This window comes from Podarcis erhardii, assembly GCF_964252035.2.
Source record: "Podarcis erhardii genome assembly, chromosome: 5".
Lineage (NCBI taxonomy): Eukaryota > Metazoa > Chordata > Lepidosauria > Squamata > Lacertidae > Podarcis > Podarcis erhardii.
Window position 1 is genome coordinate 35,878,605 of NC_138509.1, and position 21,493 is coordinate 35,900,097.

At 42.5% G+C, this 21,493-nt stretch overlaps 1 protein-coding gene across 2 annotated transcripts; it reads right to left on the minus strand.

Annotated features, from left to right (window-relative positions):
• Positions 1-596: 596 nt before the first annotated feature.
• ANKRD22 (ankyrin repeat domain 22) lies at positions 597-15,906 on the minus strand. Of its 2 annotated transcripts, none has more exons than XM_081862001.1 (6): positions 15,687-15,906; positions 7,283-7,474; positions 5,554-5,661; positions 3,440-3,517; positions 2,624-2,722; positions 597-1,029 (listed from the first exon to the last, which is right to left on the minus strand). In XM_081862001.1, exons 1-6 carry the CDS (start codon positions 15,705-15,707, stop codon positions 952-954), a joined length of 576 nt encoding a protein of 191 aa, XP_081718127.1. In that variant the 5' UTR covers positions 15,708-15,906; the 3' UTR covers positions 597-951. The 2 variants fall into 2 exon arrangements, with proteins under 2 accessions (XP_081718127.1, XP_081718126.1); XM_081862000.1 differs by having other exon boundaries at positions 5,554-5,657; positions 7,279-7,474; positions 15,687-15,902.
• Between the last annotated feature and the right edge of the window lie 5,587 nt (positions 15,907-21,493).

Here is a 21,493-nt window from a genome sequence, read left to right on the forward strand (position 1 = left end):
CTGCTGTTTTTTGGACTACAGTTCCCCTCATCCCTGACTACTGGTTCTGCTAGCTAGGGATAATGGGAGTTGTAGTACAGCTCTAGATGGGAAGATGTATCTGTTTGACATTTGAAATGCACAGGGAGAGAGAGAAAAATCCAAACAGCACAATCTAAATAATCTCTGGGCATCTAAAATTGCTCACTTATTGGCTCCTTCAGTCTTCCGAAGAAAAGAATGGCCTGTGAACACAGCTAGCAGCAAATACTTCCCAGATTATCTTTTAATAAATATTGAAAAGAAAATGATATCTCCTATTATCATTTTGTAGATCTCTGCTGTTAAGTCTTCTGTCTACTTTCAACCTGTCAACCACCCTGTCTGAATTCCCTCTTCCTTTATCACCCTACTTCCCAGGTCCTTAGTGCGGTTTTGCTTCTACTGGGAGTGGGAACAGCACAAAGTAGAAGAGACAGATATTCAGCTTCCCAAACTTTCTGCTCCTACTGAGGCATGCCCACACAGCCCTTTGTTCTGCCATTTATGATACCCATGTCATAAATTGGCAGCTCTTTCTAATTCTATGTAGTTGAGAATGTACACCTTGTGTAAAAAAAAAAAAAATACAAAATAGATCTTTACTGATTAATCTGTTTCCAGTTGCAACTGTTACAGATAGTATACATCAAATAAATAGTATTGTTCATACTCTTTACAAACATTCTTTGGTACAGGGGGAATGAAAATAATGAATAGCTCTTAATGTTCATAATGTTAACCGTGTGCTTCTGGTCAAGTCACATCAGCTATTCATATGGAGCGGCAGATTTTAACACAGTCCATCTATGCTGTATAAACTTGGTAGCTGCTGTAAACATGAGGTTACTATAACATGTCAGTGCTGTGGGACTTATTATTGCCCTCATAGATTCCTCCCCTGACTCGGGCTTGACAACATCACATTATGGGCTAAGTATCCTTCCTTAACATGTTTTCTATGTTGGTGAACTTTAATCTTCTTGCTATGTCAAGTGGAGTCTCTCCTTCCTGGGAAAAAAAGAGATAAAATAAGCAATGATTTGTATTTTGATGTGTGTGTGTGTGTGTGTGTGTGTGTGTGTGTGTGTATTAATAGATATTGCTGGGCAACAGGGCTAAACTTATGGCTTCTTGTGTGAAATGCAATTCCTTCAGATTAGGGATGGAAAGATTTCCCTGCTTCAGTTCTCTCAAGTTTTTGAGTATTCAGTTCTCCACATTGCTTGGCAATTTGTACATTTATTTGGAAAATCTTCATGAAACTCCACCAGCATTTCAGTACGAATCTCTCCTCATAAACACTTGTTTGTATGCAGCTTTGACTTAATATGCATATTTTTGCCAGCAATTTCTCCTAATATAATTCCTTTTTGTATGTTATTTTCACTTGTATTAACTTTTAGGTACACTTTTAGATACACTTTCCCCTAATATATGCATCTCTGTAAATAATGGAGAATGAAATAATGAAAGATGGATTAGTGAGAATTTTGAAGGGTGGCTGTATTTCAGCTCTCACATTTTTTCAGAAAGTGCAGATTGGATAGATTTACCTTTAATAATGAACAGAATCAATCTTCTCCCCTATTCCTACTTCAGATTGTGCCAGCTGTTGCCAGCTGTGGGTTCTAGAGTGAAGGAGAATTTCTCCACTGAAATTAATGGGATTTCTCTTAATAATTCCCAATTGTTTATCCATTTTGAGATCAGTACAAAAGAATTGCCACTGGAGGAAGCAATTTTGACCAAAATATTCCCAGTCTTGCTAATATGAACACTTAATTCTTTGTGCAAAGGAATAAAATACTGCCGCTGTTACAAAAGCTAGTGACAGAAACAACACACACAAAAAGGAAACAAGTCAAATACTTTTCTTCAACAAAGGCACAGCTTAGTATTGTGGGTCTCTGAACATGGAAAAAGCATATTTGGTGTCTTCATACTGCAATGCAATATTGCTCACCTTGCAGAAGATTTGAGATTATTCATGGCCAAGAGAGAATGGTCATTTTTATGTGAATTTACAAAAGGATTTCTGAGGGCTCCAATTCAGCTGGTGCAGGTGCTCTTGAGAGCAGATACAGTGTGTGGAAAAAAAAATCATTCAAAATGAATAGTATAATCCTGCATGGTCCAGCTCTTACATCTCTCCCATAATCAGCTGCACATTTCAGTTTACAGTGGAATGTTTTTAGATGGTAAAAATTAAATTAGAATGCCCAAGGGTTGAGATTGTTTGCAAGATGTAAATTAGGGATGAGAAACATAAAGCTCTCCAGATATTGTTGGACTTCAAGCTGCATAACCAGTAGATAGGACTCAGGGGTGATGGGAGTCCAACAACTAGTGACATACCTGATATATGGGGAACTATACAAACATCAAGGCTTTCCTCAATCAATTACATGAGAAACAAATGATGAACAGCCTGGGTCTTCCAGAGGGACAAAGCAGTGCTGGCCTTCATTCTAGAAATGGACAACTACTTGGGACAGCAGGTTCTCCCTCAACAATAGTTGGTACCATCCAGAAGAGAGGATGAACCAGAAGCCTAGTCAAAGTCAGTCAAAACTATAGCTGTATTAAGCTCTGACTTTCTTACCTTGTCCTTTATAGAGAGATCAGAACCTGCTCCTACAAGCAGAGGAACAATGGATGGGTTCTTCATTTCACAGGCATAGTGGAGAGCTGTCCTTCCTGACTGAAAAGAACCAAACAATTACCCTTGGAAAGATATGCATTATTATAGAAGCAGACGTTTCAGTCATGTCCTAATGCTTCTCTGTTAATGCATCCTTTATTTCTAGAGGAAAGGAGAGCTGTGAGCCTTGTAACTTTGTAGCTGTGTTATGCTTCTAATGATTTGGTGTCTCTCCCCCCCCCACACACACAATAAACCCCTAACGGTTTACTCCAACCTCTGCAGTTTTCCCTGTGTCAAAGTTTATCCTTCAGCTTTCATAAGACGTGGACCTGTCCTCTTACACTTTCTAAAACAACTTGCACCCTGATGGAATGGTGGTGATGATTAGGAATGCATGTTACTGTCCTACAACTAGCAAGTGAAGGCTGCTGAAACAGAGTAGGGTGCCACAAATGCTATAGAAAACAAATGATTTAAATTAATGGCCTCTGTGAGTCCAAACTACACATTTGCAGAGGATGCCCCACATGTGTTTTTTCCTGCTCCGGATATTTCCACACACATTCCTCTCTTCTTTGGGTATGGTTATACTTTTGGCCTCCACAGCTGCTTACAGACACACCGTTAAGACCATATCCATGGAAGACAATCTTACTCAGCTACAAGTGATTGCCAAAAAAGAAGATGACTTTTTGATCACCCCCAATGCAAAGAGCTGGGGATTCCACTATATCATTGTCCTAGAACCCTCCAAGGATATATATGTCCACTTACATCATCTGTAACATTAACATCGACACCAGCTCTAAGTAGCATCTTGATAAGATTTTCATTCTGCTTACTTCTGGATACCTGTTCCACAGATGGGCAATGGGGCATTGTTAGAATGACAGTTTATATTCACAATGAGAAAACTCTCATACTGGGTTGTACAACAAAGAAAACTTACTTCTATTCATGATGTGGAACTTTTTAAACATTTTATCGGCAAGATTGTATCAAAATGTTTGTTTCCCCCTAGCCTTCACCACTGAAATAATCAGTTACTTAGTGAATGAAGTCTGTAGTGATCAAAGTTTAATATGCAATGTCACCATCCTATGCAGGTGTAATGGGGGTTGGGGTTGCTTGTGCGTAAGCCGCAAACTGCTCCAAGCTGAGTTGTTTGGTTAAAACTTTCCCCCGGCTGGACAGCCTCTACTCCGTGGCTGTCTTAATCACTGGCAGAATCCGTCAGTGGGCGTTTCCTGAACTTTTTCCAACATAAAAGTTCTTTGACACCAAGTCTCCGCCTAGCCTCCCTGCGCGGAAGCTTTCTGCGCAGAGTGGGCGTCCCAAGCGGAGGTTCTGTGCTCTCCCCGCTGGTCTCGCTGGAACAGTCTCGGAGCCCTCCCTCCGAAGCTCCCTCAGCCTCCCCTTTCTTCCTAGCGTCACGCCTATTTCCTTCCCCAGCGGAGGCTCCCCCTCTCTCCTTGCTGGTTCCCTCTCCAGCGTCATTGGGGAGCCTTACCTTCACCCTTGGCTCTGATGGCAGTTTCCTGACACAGGTATACTGTGAAGTGGGCTCCATTCATTTCTGTGCATTGTACTTGCAGTTACAAGAATGCACTACATCATGTTATATAAATTCTGTGTGAGAAGCATGCACTTTTTTTAAAAAAAAAAAGTCATGTGCATGCCTATTTGCTAGGAAGCTGTAATTTGCTTTGTGGCTTTCTAGTATGCATAGTTAACCATAGAAAACAAGTTCTATTGTCACATGTGTGGTGTGGTGCCAGTGTGGTGTAGTGGTTAAGAGCTGTAGTCTCATAATCTGGGGAACCGGGTTCGCGTCTCCGCTCCTCCACATGCAGCTGCTGGGTGACCTTGGGCCAGTCACACTTCTCTGAAGTCTCTCAGCCCCACTCACCTCACAGAGTGTTTGTTGTTGGGGAGGAAGAGAAAGGAGAATGTTAGCCGCTTTGAGACTCCTTAAAGGGAGTGAAAGGCGGGATATCAAATCCAAACTCTTCTTCTTCTTCTTCTACATGTGACAATCACTCAAGGCCTATGGGTGCACACTGGCTTTTGGAAATATTTGAACGGGCCCTGGTATGCAAAGGATGAGGGTCACTTAGGTCAAGGTTGCTATCTTTGGCACACAAGCCAAGGTTGATATCTAATGGCTACAACCAATATATGTATACAGTGGTACCTCGGGTTAAGTACTTAATTTGTTCTGAAGGTCCGTTCTTAACCTGAAACTGTTCTTAACCTGAAGCACCACTTTAGCTAATGGGGCCTCCTGCTGCTGCTGTGCTGCCAGAGCACAATTTCTGTTCTTATCCTGAAGCAAAGTTCTTAACCTGAAGCACTATTTCTGGGTTAGCGGAGTCTGTAACCTGAAGCGTATGTAACCTGAAGCGTATGTAACCCGAGGTACCACTGTACTTTCTGTTCTGAGAGTGAGACAATGGGATTACCCAGTTGAGTTGATTTACCATTTAGAGCAAGGGAGCACAAGTAATAGTTGGGCCCATAAAGTATGTTGTGAGAGAAAATATGTCCAGAAAATGGGGTGTGGGGCCAGTGAGGAACCTTGGCACCTCAAGTTTCAGTGGCTCCATGTGCAATGCCAAAATCCAGCATTCTGCTTCTCGCCTTCTATTGGATGTCATAATTGTGGCAGCCCAGAAGTTCTGTGCCTGGTGCGACCAAACCCATCATGCTTCCCTAGATCTGCTAATATCTTACAGATTTCACCAACCTGCTGTCCTCTAGATATTTTGGACTACAACTCTCATCATTCCCAGACAAGGTGGCCATGCTGTTTGAATGTCACCAGGTTGGTGAAGCTTTGTGAAGGCTGGTATATAAAGATGCTATTTTCATTCTTTTGCTGAACTTACCATGAGCAGATACCCAAGAAGCATAACAGGCATTAAGATGATAATGAGCAGGTAGTCAAGGAAGCTGAACCGTTTTTTGACAGCGTAATGTAAACATGTTCGTTCTTTCTAGAGAGAAGCAGAAGAACTCGCATTATATTAGGCAAATAGCTCCAATTCCCTTCCATTTTATACACAGAGTATGTTAGACATGTTGGGACGTGGGTGGCGCTGTGGGTAAAACCTCAGTGCCTAGGACTTGCCGATCGTATGGTCGGCGGTTCGAATCCCCGCGGCGGGGTGAGCTCCCGTCGCTCGGTCCCAGCTCCTGGCCACCTAGCAGTTCGAAAGCACCCTTAAGTGCAAGTAGATAAATAGGTACCGCTTTATAGGGGGAAGGTAAATGGCATTTCTGTGCGCTGTGCTGGTGCTGGTTCACCAGAGCAGCTTCGTCATGCTGGTCACGTGACCCGGAAGTGTCTTTGGACAGCGCTGGCTCCCGGCCTCTTAAGTGAGATGAGAACGCAACCCCAGAGTCGGTCACGATTGGCCCATACGGGCAGGGGTACCTTTACCTTTACCTTTACCTTTATGTTTGACATATTTGGGGCACATTTTCCTTCTTTTTCTCTATGAGAAATATGCCTCAGTAATGGACTGAATGAGAGCCAACAAACTGAAACTCAATCCAGATAAGTGGTCCCCTAGACAAGCTGGGTGGGATTTAACCTGCTCTTGAAGGGATTACACTTCCTCTGAAGGTGCATGTTCTTAGCTTGGGGGTACTCCTGGATCTTTTGCTATTGCTCGAGGCTCAGGTGGCCTCAGTGGCCTGGAGTGCCTTCCATCAGCTTCAGCTGGTGACCCAGCTATGACCCTATCTGGCCAGGGATAGCCTAAATACTGTTGTCTATGCTCTGGTAACCTCAAGGTTAGATTACTGCAATGCATTATATGTGGGACTGCCTCTGAAGACAGTTCAGAAGCTTCAGCTAGTGCAGAATTCAGAGGCCAGGTTGCTCACCAGAGCAAGATGGTTTGAACATATTACACGGATCCTGGTCTGATTGCACTGGCTACCAATTAGTTTCCGGGCCCAATTCAAAGTGCTGGTTTTGACCTATAAAGCCTTAAAGGGTTCAGGACTGCAATACTTCAAGGACTGCCTCTTTCCATATGAACCTACCTGGACTCTGAGGTCGTCTTCTGAGACCCTTCTTCATGTGCCTCCCCCTTGAGAGGTCTGGAGGGTGGCAACATGAGAATGGGCCTTCTCTGCAGTGGCTCCTTATCTGTGGAATGCTCTCCCCAGGGAAGTTTGCCTGGCGCCTTCATTATACACCTTTAGGCACCAGGCCTTTGGTTGATTTGATTGACATCCTATGCCCTTTTAAAATGTGGCTCTTTGGGGGGGTCGTTATTGGGTTGTTGTTGTTATTTTGATTATATATTTTGTGGTTTTATAGTTTGATTTTATAAGAACTGTGCATGTGAGAAAGATTTTGCTGAGACATACCTTCTAAATGTCTAAGCTGTGTCTGAGCATAAAATTTTTATGTATGGGAAAAGTGAATAACAGCATCTATCTTTTTCTGGATATCTGAGGATTTTAAGCTAATCAAATAATGAGTGAGAAACTTACCCCCTCCACTTCAAAGTATAGATCACATTATGACATAAGTATAGATCACATTATGTTATAAGTAACATAAAGGAAGACCTCATTGGGTATACGTTTGCTGAGACTTGCCTTATTTTTTATGTTTACATCAGCATTCATTTTCAGAAGATAACTGACAATTCTGTTGTGCCCCTTTTTGCAGGCACAAATCAATGGTGTGTCTCCTCCAAAGCTGTCCTGGACATTCAAATAATTACTGTCTTCTTCCAGAAGGAGCTGCAGTTGATTGAAGTCATTATTATAAGCTGCCTGACAAATGGGCTGCAGAAGAATAAGAGGTGGGAAATGAAGACAGTTCAACAAAGTGTCTTAGGTTAACAAACTTAGACTTAGACTTGTGGTGTTTTGCTGACTAGACATGAGCATGCAGAGAGCTTTCCATCTACTCTAACCAGATTACTACAAAACCGCACATCTAGATCCTTCATAGAATTGAAGTGTTGGAAGGAACCAACTAGTCCAACTCCCTGCAATGCAGGAATCTCAACTAGATCACACATGACAAATGATCATCCAGCCTCTTCTTAAAAACATCCAAGGAAGGAGAGTCCATCACCATGAATGTAGCTGTGTAAGATTTCCAACATGGCCAAGCTTAAGAGGAGTCTGGGTGTGCAGCAGAGTAGACAAATGAACACTTCACTGGCAGCTGAAACTCACCTTCACTACAGTGTGATAAAAAAAGGTAAAGGTAAAAGACCCCTGGGTGGTTAAGTTCAGTCAAAGGCGACTGTAGGGTGCAGCACTCATCTCGCTTTCAGGCCAAGGGAGCCAGCGTTTGTCCGGAGACAATTTTCTGGGTCATGTGGCCAGCCTAGCTTAACCACTTCTGGTGCAATGGAACACCTTGACGGAAGCCAGAGCGCACGGAAATGCCGTTTACGTTCCCGCTGCAGTGATACCTATTTGTCTACTTGCACTGGCATACTTTAGAACTGCTAGGTTAGCAGGAGCTGGGACCGAGCAACGGGAGCGCACCTTGTCACAGGGATTCCAACCGCCGACCTTTTGATCAGCAAGCCCTAGGCTCAGTGGCTTAGACCACAGCGCCACAGTGTGAACTGCCCCACATGAAAGAAAATTGTTACAGAGCATACACCCTTACCACCACACAAGTTTTGGGAATGCAAGAAAACTTAAATATTGCGGAGTAGAGAGCAAAACCAGATGAGAAACTGCTACCTTAGATTGCATAATCAATGCAAGTAAAGCAAAAACACAAATGCAACCCCACTACCACAACTTCTTGATAGAAATGTTTGGGCTAGATCTGCCCACACAGTTTAACTTGCAGTTGCAATTGAAATCCACAGAGTGGGGCTAGCAGATTACTCTTTATAGCCTCCGTTCAAAGGAAAACTGACATAGTCTCATTTGGGGATTTGGGGGATATGTGTCAGACTTGCTTCCTTCTGAATTCCTGTTTCAACAGCAATGCCTACCCCAAAAACAAAGAGTTCTGTTGTTCTTTTTTGTGTCTGCCAAGGCTGTACACTGTACATTTAAAGCACATGTGCTAGTGAATGTGCATATATCAGCAGATTTTGTACATTCTCTGGTCTTTAGGCATAATCCTCAACAGTTAATAGTAATAAACAACAACAACTATTTTGTTATTTATACCCCCTCCATCTGGCTGGGTTTTTCCCAGCCACTCTGGGCAGCTTCCCTCATATATAAAAACATAATAAAACACCAAGCATCAAAAATGTCCCAATACAGGAGTGCCTTCGGATGTCTTCTAAAAGTCATGTAGTTCTTTATCTCCTTGACATCTGGTGGGAGGGCATTCCACATGAGGTACACAGTAATATTTATCTGGAGCCCCAACCCTTTGTTCTTGTTGCTTATGGAGGAGTCTGTGGTGTCTTTGTGAAAGACCCCACATTTACATGTATTTACACCTGAGTTTTGATGGAGGGAGTGCAGAATATTCTGAGTGGCATGAAATCAGATGATACTGTATACTCAACTCCTATAAAGCAAAATATACAGCAAAAGCCTCCCACCCTGCCTAATGTTTCTAAGTGAGGAGAAGCTAAAGAAAGAGTCATGTGGCATTCAAAACTGCAGTCACAGTTTAAATCCACAGAGTGGTGCTAGCAGATTAGTCACCATTGGCTCAATCCAAAGGAAACCTGCAAGAGTCACAGCTGAAACACCTGCCGCTAAAACATCCCGCGTGCTTCCTTGTTCATCTCACATACAAGAATTCTGGCACCCATGTGGCACCTGAAACAGACCTTTCTATGTAGCAGAGGGAAGAGGAGGAGTGCTGTGGCATCTTACAGACAAACTAGTTTATCATTAACTTTCACAAGCAGTAAGAAGACTGAGAAAGTAGTGAGAGAATGCATACTACATATTCAGATGGACTGGATTCAAAAGCCACCTGAGCTCACCATGCAAGCACAAAAACCATACATATGGAAGTCTGGAGAAAGAAGAATTTAGAGTAGCTCAGGGAACGGGGGCTGAAGTAGCATCAGTCTATTTTTTGTCTCTCTCGCTTTCACATCTATCCTCTGCCATGCCCTGTATTAAGCTGTGACATATTTTTTAAAATACATTAAAGTGTTTATTTAAATCATTGTCCATTTGCAAATGTCTTTTATAATAATAATAATAATAATAATAATAATAATAATAATAATAATAATACTTTATTATTTATACCCCATCCATCTGGCTGAGTTTCCCCAGCCACTCTGGGCAGCTCCCAATCAAATGTTAAAAACAGCACAGCATTAAATATTAAAAATGTCCCTAAACAAGGCTGCCTTCAGATGTCTTTTAAAGATAGGATAGCTTTAGGATAGTTTTGAAACATGCATTTCAAAAGAAATTTTGAGATGAAAACTCTTTGGGAGACATTTGGGAATTCCAGAACCTCGTGGGGGGGGGGAGCCATTCCTGGCACATTAGTCTAGGACAAGGGTAGCCAATGTACTGCCCCTCCAAATGTAGTGAACTATAACTCCCATCATGTCTTATCATTGGGGCTTCCGGCCCCAATGGGAGCTGAAGTTCCAAGACAGCAGCAGAGCACTACACTGTCCCAGACTGGAATCAACTGAAAGTCAGTTATACACTGGCTTTCGCAGATCCCAGATGTTCCAAATGGGTGCGAGCTGAGACTCAGGCTTCCTTTCAGAATTTGCAAAGATCAGATTCCCCGATCACCCCTCATGTCTGTTCAGTGCTGTTCATGCTGTTCAGTAACAGCAACAGCAGCAGGACACCCTCTTTCCTTACATGTGTAATACATATTACACTCATGTCCAAATCTGGAAGGGCAGCAGGGTTGCATCAGAGAAGCAGTAAGGCCAGTGAACCAAAAGTAGTACAAGACCTTAGGCAACTCAACAGGCTTCACTACTGGTCACTGACAAACTATGGAGTCATCTGTCTTCAATCTTAGTTGAAGGGAATTTACTAAAAGAGCATTTTTAAAGGATATTTATTACACTAGTCAGAGCTCAGACCCTCAAAGTGTCCCTTTTTCCAGGGACAGTCCCAGATTTACAGAAACTGTCCCAGTTTCTTACTGATCCTGGAATGTCCCACTTTTTCTTGGGACATCCCTATTTTCATTGGAGAATTGTTGGAGGGTATATGGCTATGCGAACCCCGAGCCAAGGAGATAAGTAACTGTACAACCTTTAGAAGACATCTGAAGTCAGTCCTGTTTGGGGGAAGTGTGTGTGTGTGTGTGTGTGTGTGTGTGTGTGTACTATATATATAAAATGTTTTAATATATGTTGGAAACCACCCTGAATGGCTGGGACTACCTAGTCAGATAAATGGGGTATAAATAATAAAATTATTATTATTACTATGGAATGGGGTGTACCTATTTTCATTGAAAAAAATGTTGGAGGATATGAGAGCTGATTTGTTGCTCACTTGAAATCATTTAGCTGCCAGCAAGCTTCAATATTCTGCTCTTGCATAGGTTTAAGATTAAAATACAAAAAGGGCATTCTTATGAACATTTGTCATGGTCACTATTTTATATGCTATAGTAATGATTTAAACACTTTATGTGGGGATGCCCCTACAGAGGTTTCCCTAAATGGCAGTGTGGCGCTGGCAGTCCATTTGAATGTAACATTGTGGGGCACTGGGGATGGGCCACTACTCAGCCTGATAAAGGATAAAGGTGGGGTGGATTATGCAAGATGGCAAGAATGACTGGGAAAATCAGAAACCAGGAGGACCAGAACTTCAGCAAAGAATGGGAGAAATTTATATTATATTTGACAGACCACTGTAAACACTTGAACTCTTTGGCAGGTATTAAATAACTCTTGTAATGTTACATAGACTTTGGACATAATGGAGGACTGGAAAATTAGGAGGGCTTATAGTATGCAGTTGAAAAAGTTAACTAAAGAACCCACAAAGGGGCAGAGGGAAGTCTAGAGATTTGAAAGAATCTTGTGTAATTTTTATTATTTTTTATTTTGAGTGTGAATGAATTTGTAAAATCAAATAAAAATTATTTATTAAAAAAGGGGGGGTGAAAAACACAACGGGTGTATGTCCCAACTACCAAGGAAGAAAAGGGGAAAGTGGTGAACCAAAATACAGGCAAGGATGAGTCAGCAAAAGAGTCGGCAGCAGAAAGAATGAGGATGAATGGAAGCTCATGAGAGAGAAGAAAAGCAAAAGGCAGCATGTGAATGAAGTAGGGAAGTCAGACCATTCTGGTGAAAATGGAAAAGGGAGCTGAAATTGCTGCAGTTTGCATGTTCATCTGTGGTCATGAATGGAAATCAGCCAAACAAATTATTTTTAGGAGATGTAATTCTTTTACACACTGTTTTGACATTTCCTTTACATTGAAATCAAGGTAACTTACATAAGAGGTTATGTAACTTACATTGAATAGCGGATGGCAAGATGTTGTTGCTGGCATCCGTCTGTCTCGAGAGACAATGGAGTGTACCTCCAGGGGTGAAGTCAAACCACTGTGTTATATAGCAGCACCAAAGTGGCCTCCCTGTGACACAAGCCTGGGCAGTGTGTGTAGAGATCCTGGGCTTCCCAAATGACAAGACCCTCCCCCCCTCAGGCTTGCTGATGTGGTCCAAAGGAAAGCAGAGCAATACATTAGGCACCAGTTTGGCTGCAGGAGTCGCCAGATGGAAGTGTAGAAGGTCCCATCCAACTCTGTTAGGACTCCACTCCAGATTTGTTGAAATATACTCAGTGTCGAGTGTGGATTTCATGCTCTTTATTCAGCTCATAGTAGTGAGGAATGGGATTTTCCCCGAACTGTCTGCTTTATATACATTATTTACACAATGGGCCCCATGTGATTGGCTAATTCTGGGATTCTCCTGTAGGCCAATCAGGTTGCGGATTCACTTCCACCTGGAGTTGGATTGGGTGGCTCCTGCGGACCAATCAAACTCCTGCATTCTGAATCCTTTTGTTCTAGGACCAATCAGACTGCTGCAATTTGGATCCTATTCAACTCAGTACATAACATTTGTATAGGTTTTACTCCTCAGCTTTTTCTTCTCCCGAAGATATCTGGCAAGGCAGCAGAGATTTAGAATCAGAACTTTCCTTCTCCTAGATGGGCTACCTTCCCAGGTTCAGGAGCCCCATCTGCCCATCACTTCCCTCTCCAGCACATGCAGAAACTGCCTTCTTGGTTGTTAGTCTTGGCCACTCAATCTGCCAGAGCTTGTCTTCGCATGCAGGGGAAGTCTCTAACTCACTGAGTGTTTGAGACCCATTGGCTACCCTCACCTGGTTTAGCTGGCCAGTCAAAGCAGTTTCCTAGGGAGGAGATGCTGTCGCATGCTGACAGCTTCAATAATAATAATAATAATAATAATAATAATAATAATAATAATAATAATTTTATTAATCATACCCTGCCCATCTGACTGGGTTTCCCCAGCCACTCTGGTGGCGTACAGAATATATAAAACATACTAAAGCATCAAACATTAAAAACTTCCTGATAGGGTTGCCTTCAGATGTCTGGGAGTCACAGGTGAGAGCTGAGTTCAGAGTGGGAACCAAAGGTGGACAAACTACCTAAGAAGGAGCAGGACATGCCCCTCATCAGAGGTACTACCCCTCCCCTAACACTCCATGCACACTGTGAGATGAATAATGTAGTATTTTGTGGAAGCTGAACTGCAGTAGAAAGGAGACGGTGCTGATTGTGACAAATACAGGTCAGAATGGAAACTGCGGCCTTCTCACATCCCTAGTGTGAAGGTAGGGTCAGAGGCATACATAGGGTCCCTTGCACCCTTGGCAAGCAACTGTATTGGCACAGTCCCCTGGGAGGGGGGGGGGAGAGAATCACTTTACCACAATAGCCACATTAGAAATTCCTACATTTTACATGGCCCAAGTACGCAAGGCATCCAGAGTAAGAGACAGGCAAGGAGGAAGAGTGAAAACATTCGCATGCCTTTGGGCCATGGTGCAAGGAGGATGGGAAACTTCTCTTGTGTTTGATCTCACCGCAACAGTGGCAGCACATCACCAAACTCCTATATGTCAAACACTCCATAGTCTCCAGTGGTCTACCTTGCCATTTCACTTACCACTTAGCTCCCAGCTCTTCTCTAAACTTACAACCTTGCACAGACAACTGGAGACAGATTTCTGGGGTGATTTTTGCACCCTTACTGGGCCTGTGCCCCCAGCAGGGACCAATTTCACCAATCCCTAGGTATGTCTCTGGGTAGAGTGGTAGTCTGACATGAAGGAGAGAATGAATACGAGAGTGCAAAAGTGGAGGAATGGAGGACAGAAAGGGAATGCGTATGTGTGAAAGAGTGTGAAATGGAAAAGGTGGAGTGACAAGCAGAGGCAAAACAACAAACACCAACAACCCTAGAAAATTAACAAGAGACAGGCCCAAGGATTTGACTAAAAGCATGAATAAGGAGAAATAGCATCAGCTGCAATGTTAAGAGGGGCAAGATTGTAGCTGAATAAAAGTGAAGGGTAAGCATTATTAAAGATGGAGGAAACAGATATGGGAAGAAGGAGGTTTGTAAAGTTGGGAGCAGACAAACAAACAATAAGAGTGGATCTACTGATCAGAAGAGCTCTAACCTCACCAGTTGGTCCTGAACATAAGAGACACATGCTGGGGTTCTGAAGGCAGTTATGACCCACAAGGAAGTAAGGCAGTAATGCCTTATACAGGAATGCATGCGTTATGCACCTCCAGTAAAAGCAAACAAACCTGGCCCTCTGCCTTTTGCATTGCAATAAAATGTGTGAGTAAAACAAAGAACACAGAGGCTAGATGCAAAAGACCCAGATCATTCCCTGAAATGGAATGCTATCCAACCAGACATGACAACTGGTTCATCTATGTGTACGTCAGAAATGTCTTCTTCCCATTCACATTTAACAAGCATTCACATTTTCTCCACATGCTGTACATTTAGATAATGATCCTTTAAAATGTAGAAACAGGTTTTTCTTGAGCAGTGCAGTAGTGCTACACCCCAAAATCACAAACACCAATAAGTTTTTCTCTAAATCTGGGATTAAGTGTATTCGGTATTCTCACGCCCTCTCACAGGAATGCTTCTGTTCAGGGTCCCAGGCAGACAGGCATGCTCTCCTCCAGGATATTACAAGCTGAAATAGGTTCAAGCAAGCCCATTCATTGCTGCTGTCCCCAGTTTTCTGGTTTTCTTTTCCAAATGATACTCAACATTCCAAGGCTCCTGGATGTCACTGAGTTTACTCAATCCCTATCACTGAGCTTTCTAATGTCTCTGCATATTTTGGGGTTCTCCAAAGAATGCTGATACACCATCTGCTGTTCCTTAATGACTCCCTGTCTATCAGCACACAACTGTCTAAGTTCATTAATAGGGGGAAACATTTTTACAAATGTATACAGATAGTTGACGCAAAATTACACAATTGTTCATATAGTTTGGTTTTTTAAAAACAACAACACTGGATCCCCCCCCCCAAGCATTCTATACATTTTATAAAATAAAATAACTATCGTTTATTACAGTTTTTTCTTCTTTTTTAAATAAGGGCAATTTTGTGTGTGTGTGGCTTGTTTCATTAAGGTTCACAGGCCAGGACTTGAACTAAGCTACAGGATGGGTCTAATGTGAGGTGCACATGAGAAAAAGCATTGCTTTTCACCATTTTTTGCCCCTCTCATTAACAAAGATCTACAGAAATATCCATATTGAGGACTCTAGGAAAGAATGCCCAGTTCATGCTGTTTAGCTGCCATAAACCACAATAATCTTTCAAATACCTGCCCTTGCTATTTGTAATCTAATTCACTGTATGAAAAACTGGTTATTACACTTGCTATGATTATGCCTTAGATCCTCAGGTCACTTTTAAAGTTACACTTGAGGAAGTACTTAAATAAGATTTTATAAATCCTTTGAAACAGACCTGCTAGACTTCTGTTGTATTCTAGCAGATAAGGAAACGCCTTACATACCTGTGAGTATAATATCCCCATGGCTTTTTTGTATATTGGGATTCTGGCTGGAATTCTCTGCTCCTTCGTGGATTAGCAGGCTCTTGACTTTGTATTGTCCTTCGATTTGATGAAAATGTAACCTGCAAAGTCCTTCAGCCGAGCACTCTGAGCAGCAAACAGGCTCAAGTATTGTACTCAACTCCCAAGCGCTTCCTACTGTTGGCTGCAAGTTGGCTTTCTTAATCAGTCACACCGAGAGCCAATGGTGTGCTTAGAGGCCCTGCCCAGTGAGGCAGAGGTGAGTATTGCTTTGCAGAAAGACTCCCACATCTCCGTAGTACAAGTTACAACAGAAAGAGAGTTGGCTCACTCTTGTCAGTTTGGCAACATAAATTAGAGGTTTCCTTAAAGGAAGCTGTTGAAATAAAAGCAACAGAAACATTAAAAGCTCTTTCAGTTCATACAATGTGTCTTTAAAGAGGACCAAACTAGCAAAAGAGAATGAAACTGTAAAACCAGAAATGGCAGAATGATTACATTGTTATTTGAGGAGATACAAGCAGCTGCAGACAAAACGTAATGCACATGAATGCCAAACACAAATATATCTATATCTACACACACACACACACACCTGCCCAGGTACTCATTCCAAAATTGTGACTTCTGCACAAGAATTACCATATTTTCCTGTGTATAAAACTAGGGTTTTTTCCTAAAAAATAATGTCAAAAATTAGGGGGGGGGGTCTTATACACGGATACATCTCTCCCCATTTTCTTAAATCTGAGTCCCCCAAAATAGGGGGCATCTTATACATGGGGGCGTCTTATAGACGGAAAAATATGGTATTCAATGTACTGTGCTAACTTTAGCCACCTGCATCCTCTAAATATTGTAGGTCAGGAATAGCCAATATACAGTCGTTCCCTCCAGGTGTTGCTGGAATACAAATCCAGAAGATTTCATAGAATCATAGAATCATAGAACTGTAGAGTTGGAAGGGACCCTGAGGATCATCTAGTCCAACCCCCTGCAATGCAGAAATATGCAGCTGGTCCATACAGGGATCGAACCTGCAACCTTGGTGTTATCTGCACCATGGTCTAACCAACTGAGCTAATCCATCAGCCCCATCCAACATTGATGATGGTTGGGAATTATGGGAGTTGTAGTCTACATCTAGAGGGTACCATCCTGGCTATACTTTCTGAAAGTAACTTCAGCTTGATATTTCTGCATTGCAGGGAGTTGGGCTAGATGACAGTTGGGGTTGCTTCCAACTCTACAATTCAATGATGTGATGATTTCTTGGTGAGTTTGGCAAAGGTTCTGGTTGCTCATTTTCACTGTGGAGTGAGCACGGATCCATCAATGCTACAAGAAAGCACTCTTAGATCTTGCAAAACAAGTTCAGCAGTCCCACCCTGGTACTCTTGCATATTTATATTTACAAGATCATCTCTTGAGTGTGAGCCCAGTGAGGAGGAACTGATCTGCCCCAAGGCTGCACTGATCAAAGGCCTTTCCACCTTCTCCTAGCGAACTACTATATGGAACTAAAAAGGTCTCAGTCATCACTCAGATTGGGAGGGGAAACTTGGTGGGGTTTTTCAGCATAGCAAAAAAGGAATTGGTTGCTGCTGCTGCTTACGGTATATGGAAGGTGAGAACTGACACCTCCAGTCTAACCAAGCCAGTCTACAATTATGTCCTTTGTTTAGTACACAAGATTGACAGATAGCAAGTAGTTCTGGCTTCAGTTCCATTTATTGCTTTGGAACTTTGAAAGCACATTTCAAACTTTAGCTGTATGGCCTTATGTAAATTTTCTTAGTAGTTCATCCTATTGATTTCAGACCCATAAACATGTAATAAATATTCTTAGGCTGGCAGCATATTCCTAACCAGGTTTATTCTGTAATAAATTTCACTGCTGCTAAGGTGACTTGCTATCCCAAAAATGATGGACTTTCTTTCCTTGGAGATTGGACGGTCATCTGCCATGAATGTGTGAGTTGAGATTCCTGCATTGCAGGGGGTTGGACTAGATGACCCATGGGGTCCCTTCCAACTTTTGTTGGCAATACAATTCTGTGATTCTAAATAACACCCCGATCTAATACAGACTTATGTGCATTTCAGCTCCACCTACCAGCAAAATGTAGATCTATTCATGCAGCTTTATTGTTTAAAAGGTGACTAGGATCAGCTCTTCAGCTGCAGAACATGTGGCTGAAATCACTGGCCTCAGTCCAGATGTGTGCAAATATAAAAATAACAACTGCTCACACATTGTCCTTTAATGGAAGCTGCCTGCAGTCTAGGGAAACCAGAGCCAGCCTCCCTCTCTAATATTACTGACTCCAATAATTCCAGCTTTCTTTTTTGGCTGTTCATTTTGGTTGGCGATTTACATGTGCCACACTCTTTTAATGCCATCCAGAAAGCTACATACCTAAGCAAAGATCCTTCTTTACATGCTTGGAACATAGTGACTGGCAAAGTACGGTAACTATAAGTGGTGCATTTTACTTCTGACTCAATTTATTCCACATCTATAGCAGTCTGTTGACATCTGTTTCTCTTTAGATTTAAAGAGTGTTGCTAAGGATCTTTAATGTTTGCAACTGACAAACATCTGCCTCACCATTTATTTAGAAGCCTGCCCACAATACAGTACTTGATGCCACAGGAAGTTTGAGGAAAGCTAGTTAAATCAGGTTTATTCGCCTTTTTCTCCAGTGTGGAGAACAAAAGGCTCTATGGACAAGTGACGGTGGCATGTGGAGTTTTGAAAGTCAGCAATCATATTTTCCTCGAAAGACGGGCAACACCCAAGGTATTTGTAGGTATGTGTAGTATGTGTAGACTCATAGCAATTTCTGCTTATCAGCAGAAGGGGCATAAACATGCAATAAATAATTTTATATTCACTGATTTGGATAATTGAATTCTATAAAAGTAGGGTATGCTAGCATGCAGGGCTGTAAAATGTCAGCTATCTAGTTTTCCTATGCATATGTTCTAGGCGTTTGATCTAGGTTCTGCTAACCCATAAGCATTCGTTGCATTGTATTTTTTCCTAATGTCGAAAAATACAATGCAATACTTAATAGTTTCATAGAATCATAGAATTGTAGAGTTGGAAGGGACCACAAGGGTCATGTGAGGTTTCAAGTGACTGAGCTCATAGTATATCATTTTATTTTCACCAACACTGCAAATAAGATGATGAATGGCTCAAAAATGCTGTCCTGCAATGCTGTAAAAAACTTATATTTTTGTTCAGCAGACCTAGAGAGTCTGGTTGTGCTGCAAATGGGCAATCTGTCTTACATACTTGTTGTCCCCATAATTGTATCACAAGGTCAATATGCATTATTTCATTTTGTCTGACATGGAGAACAAGATGGAACATGATGGGGCTGCTGTTGGCAGAAAGGGCTTCTGGAAATAGGTGGTTATCATCCTGCAGGATTTCAGAATGGAATTTCCTCTTGGGTTCCAGGAAGGTGAGACTCAAGGCATGTGAGTAAAATATAGCAATTGCTAGCTCCCTGTAACATTACCAAAAGCATACAGCAAATCATCTCTAGAGTTGTCACTGAATCAGAAGCAAAATCAAAGCTTCCTTTGATGCTCTTTCAGGAGTGGGTAAGCATCCTCCCTCTTCACCTGGCTGGATGTCATATCATCTTATGGGTGGGAAAACATTAAAGATCTAGGTTTTGTTTTGTTTTGTTTTACGTTAGTCTGGTTTGAAGCTGGGAGCTGAAAAGAGACAGAGGTTTGACTTGTTCTCTGTGCTGAATCAAAAGCTATGAGTTTGGGACCCTCCTAGAAACCTAATGGGGAAGCGAGATCTGTTGGAGTGTTAATACTGTGAGCCTTTCTATCTTTTGCTCAGGTTGTATAGATGTCTAAGTAAAACCATATATCCTAAAGACACTGCAGTCCCCAGTGTCCAAAGAAAGTGAACCCTGGGCAAGTGCTGGCACTCCTGGAGTCTCTCACTTTTCAGAGATTAGTGTGCACACAAAGATATTAGAGGCAGGTCCCAAAACATATAGTAAAGCTACTGAAATTCACATCATATAATACTGTTGGGAAGACTTTTGAAAAGAGGTCTGTAGGCTTAGGCTGCAGCCCTGGGCATACGTTCATGGGAGAAGATTCCAGGAAGCTTAATGGGGCTTACTTCTGAATAGACATGTATAGGATGACACTGATAAAGGTTTCTTTGTATGAATCTGTTTATTTAAAAGTGTACAAGTAGATCAGGCATTAAGGGGGTGCAGCAGCAGCAGAAGAAGAACATGCCTCCCTGGGCACCTCAGTACGGTAGCTTAGGGAAGGGTTTTAGCTACACTTTAATGGTCTGGGCTGCTGACATAATCAGAGTATGAACTACAACCGAAGTGTGAAGGCCCAGCAGGGCCAGGTCCCAAGTGGTCCATTTTCAAGGTGTGTCTAGGGGTGCTGGGTGTGAATCCAAGCTGAAGAGAAGACTTAGGGCATAAAAGGGGCCGCAGGACAAGCATGAAGTGAAGCTCCAAAGGAAGGAAGCAAAGGCCCAGAGGCAGGTGACATAAAATTTTACAGGTAGGCAGCAAGGTTTGGAAAGGCAGCAATGCTGGGAAATAAAAGCTGCTGCTGCTATTTAGTAATTGTCCTTTAGTTATCTGTTCTGTGTTTTAAAGGATGGTGGGGGTTTTCTTTTTTAATCTGTTGTAAACCACCCTGTGGGTTGTGCAAAGAATGGTATATACCGTATTTTTCGCTCTACAAGACGCACTTTCCCCCTCCTAAAAAGTAAGGGGAAATGTGTGTGCGAATGCAGGCTTCACGGGCTATCCCAGAAGCCAGAACAGTGAGAGGGGAGCCTTCATCCCGCTGTCCTGCAGAGGCTTCACGCAGCTATCCCACAAAAGTCCCCAAGAGCCGCGCTCCCTTTAAAGAGCGTGCGGCTCTTGCGGGAGGTCGGGGGAAAGCCAGGAGGCTTGCTTTCGCTGAAGCCAGGAGAGCACCAATCCCACTTGCTTTCCTGGCTTCAGGGATAGCCCCACAAAGCCTCCTGAGCAAAGAGGGAGGAGCGCTCCCTCTTCGCTCAGGAGGCTTCTTATTTCTTGTTTTCCTCCCCTAAAAACTAGGTGTGTCTTATAGAGCAAAAAATATGGTAAATCATCTAAATGAAGAGAATAAGGGCAGAGCTTCATGCATCATTAGTCGGCTCTTCTGACTGCCAAATTGCTCAGACTGGCAAGCCAACCTGGAGGACGGCTGTTATATTAACCTAGCTAGTCTTCTTTCATCAGGGTAGCACTGCAGTGTAGCAATGCTTGGGATCCTGTGAACAGGAACCTGTGGGCTGGACTGGAAGCACATAGATTGAGGTGTGTGGGTCCCACTATCAGATTTCTTGGTCCAAACACACTAGCGTCTTACACAAAGAGGAGCTCCCAAAGGAACTGAGACCTATCACAGCATTTTCGCAGGGAGAAGTCACCCTCCCCTCCTTTGCAAATGTAGCACAACTGCACAAAATGCATCTTTTTTCCAAAAACCAAAACCAAACCCAAAAAAACCTTATTTCCCTTTTCTTGTCTGTGGTGTCACAAGCAGGAAGGGAGACAGCAGGCAAAGCATTCTCCAACCCTTCTCTTAGTTTCAAGTGGAGAAAGGTTGAACACCACCACCTGGTGTGAAGCTGAGAAATGACAATTTGTCATTTGGGGATGTTTAGATTTGAAATAGGAATGGAAAGCATACCACCCCATCTCCCCCCCCCCCAAGGGATGGATATGGGCATATGTGGTGTGTCC

Bases quoted from the DNA above. Each gene is read 5' to 3' on its own strand.
- ANKRD22 (XM_081862001.1), bottom strand. From the start codon at position 15,707: ATGGGGATATTATACTCACAG. The intron at 7,475-15,686 runs GTATGTAAGGCG...ATTCTTCTGCAG, and splicing joins TGGGGATATTATACTCACAG to CCCATTTGTCAGGCAGCTTA. The intron at 3,518-5,553 runs GTAAGTTCAGCA...TCTGTGGAACAG, and splicing joins TTCTTGGGTATCTGCTCATG to GTATCCAGAAGTAAGCAGAA.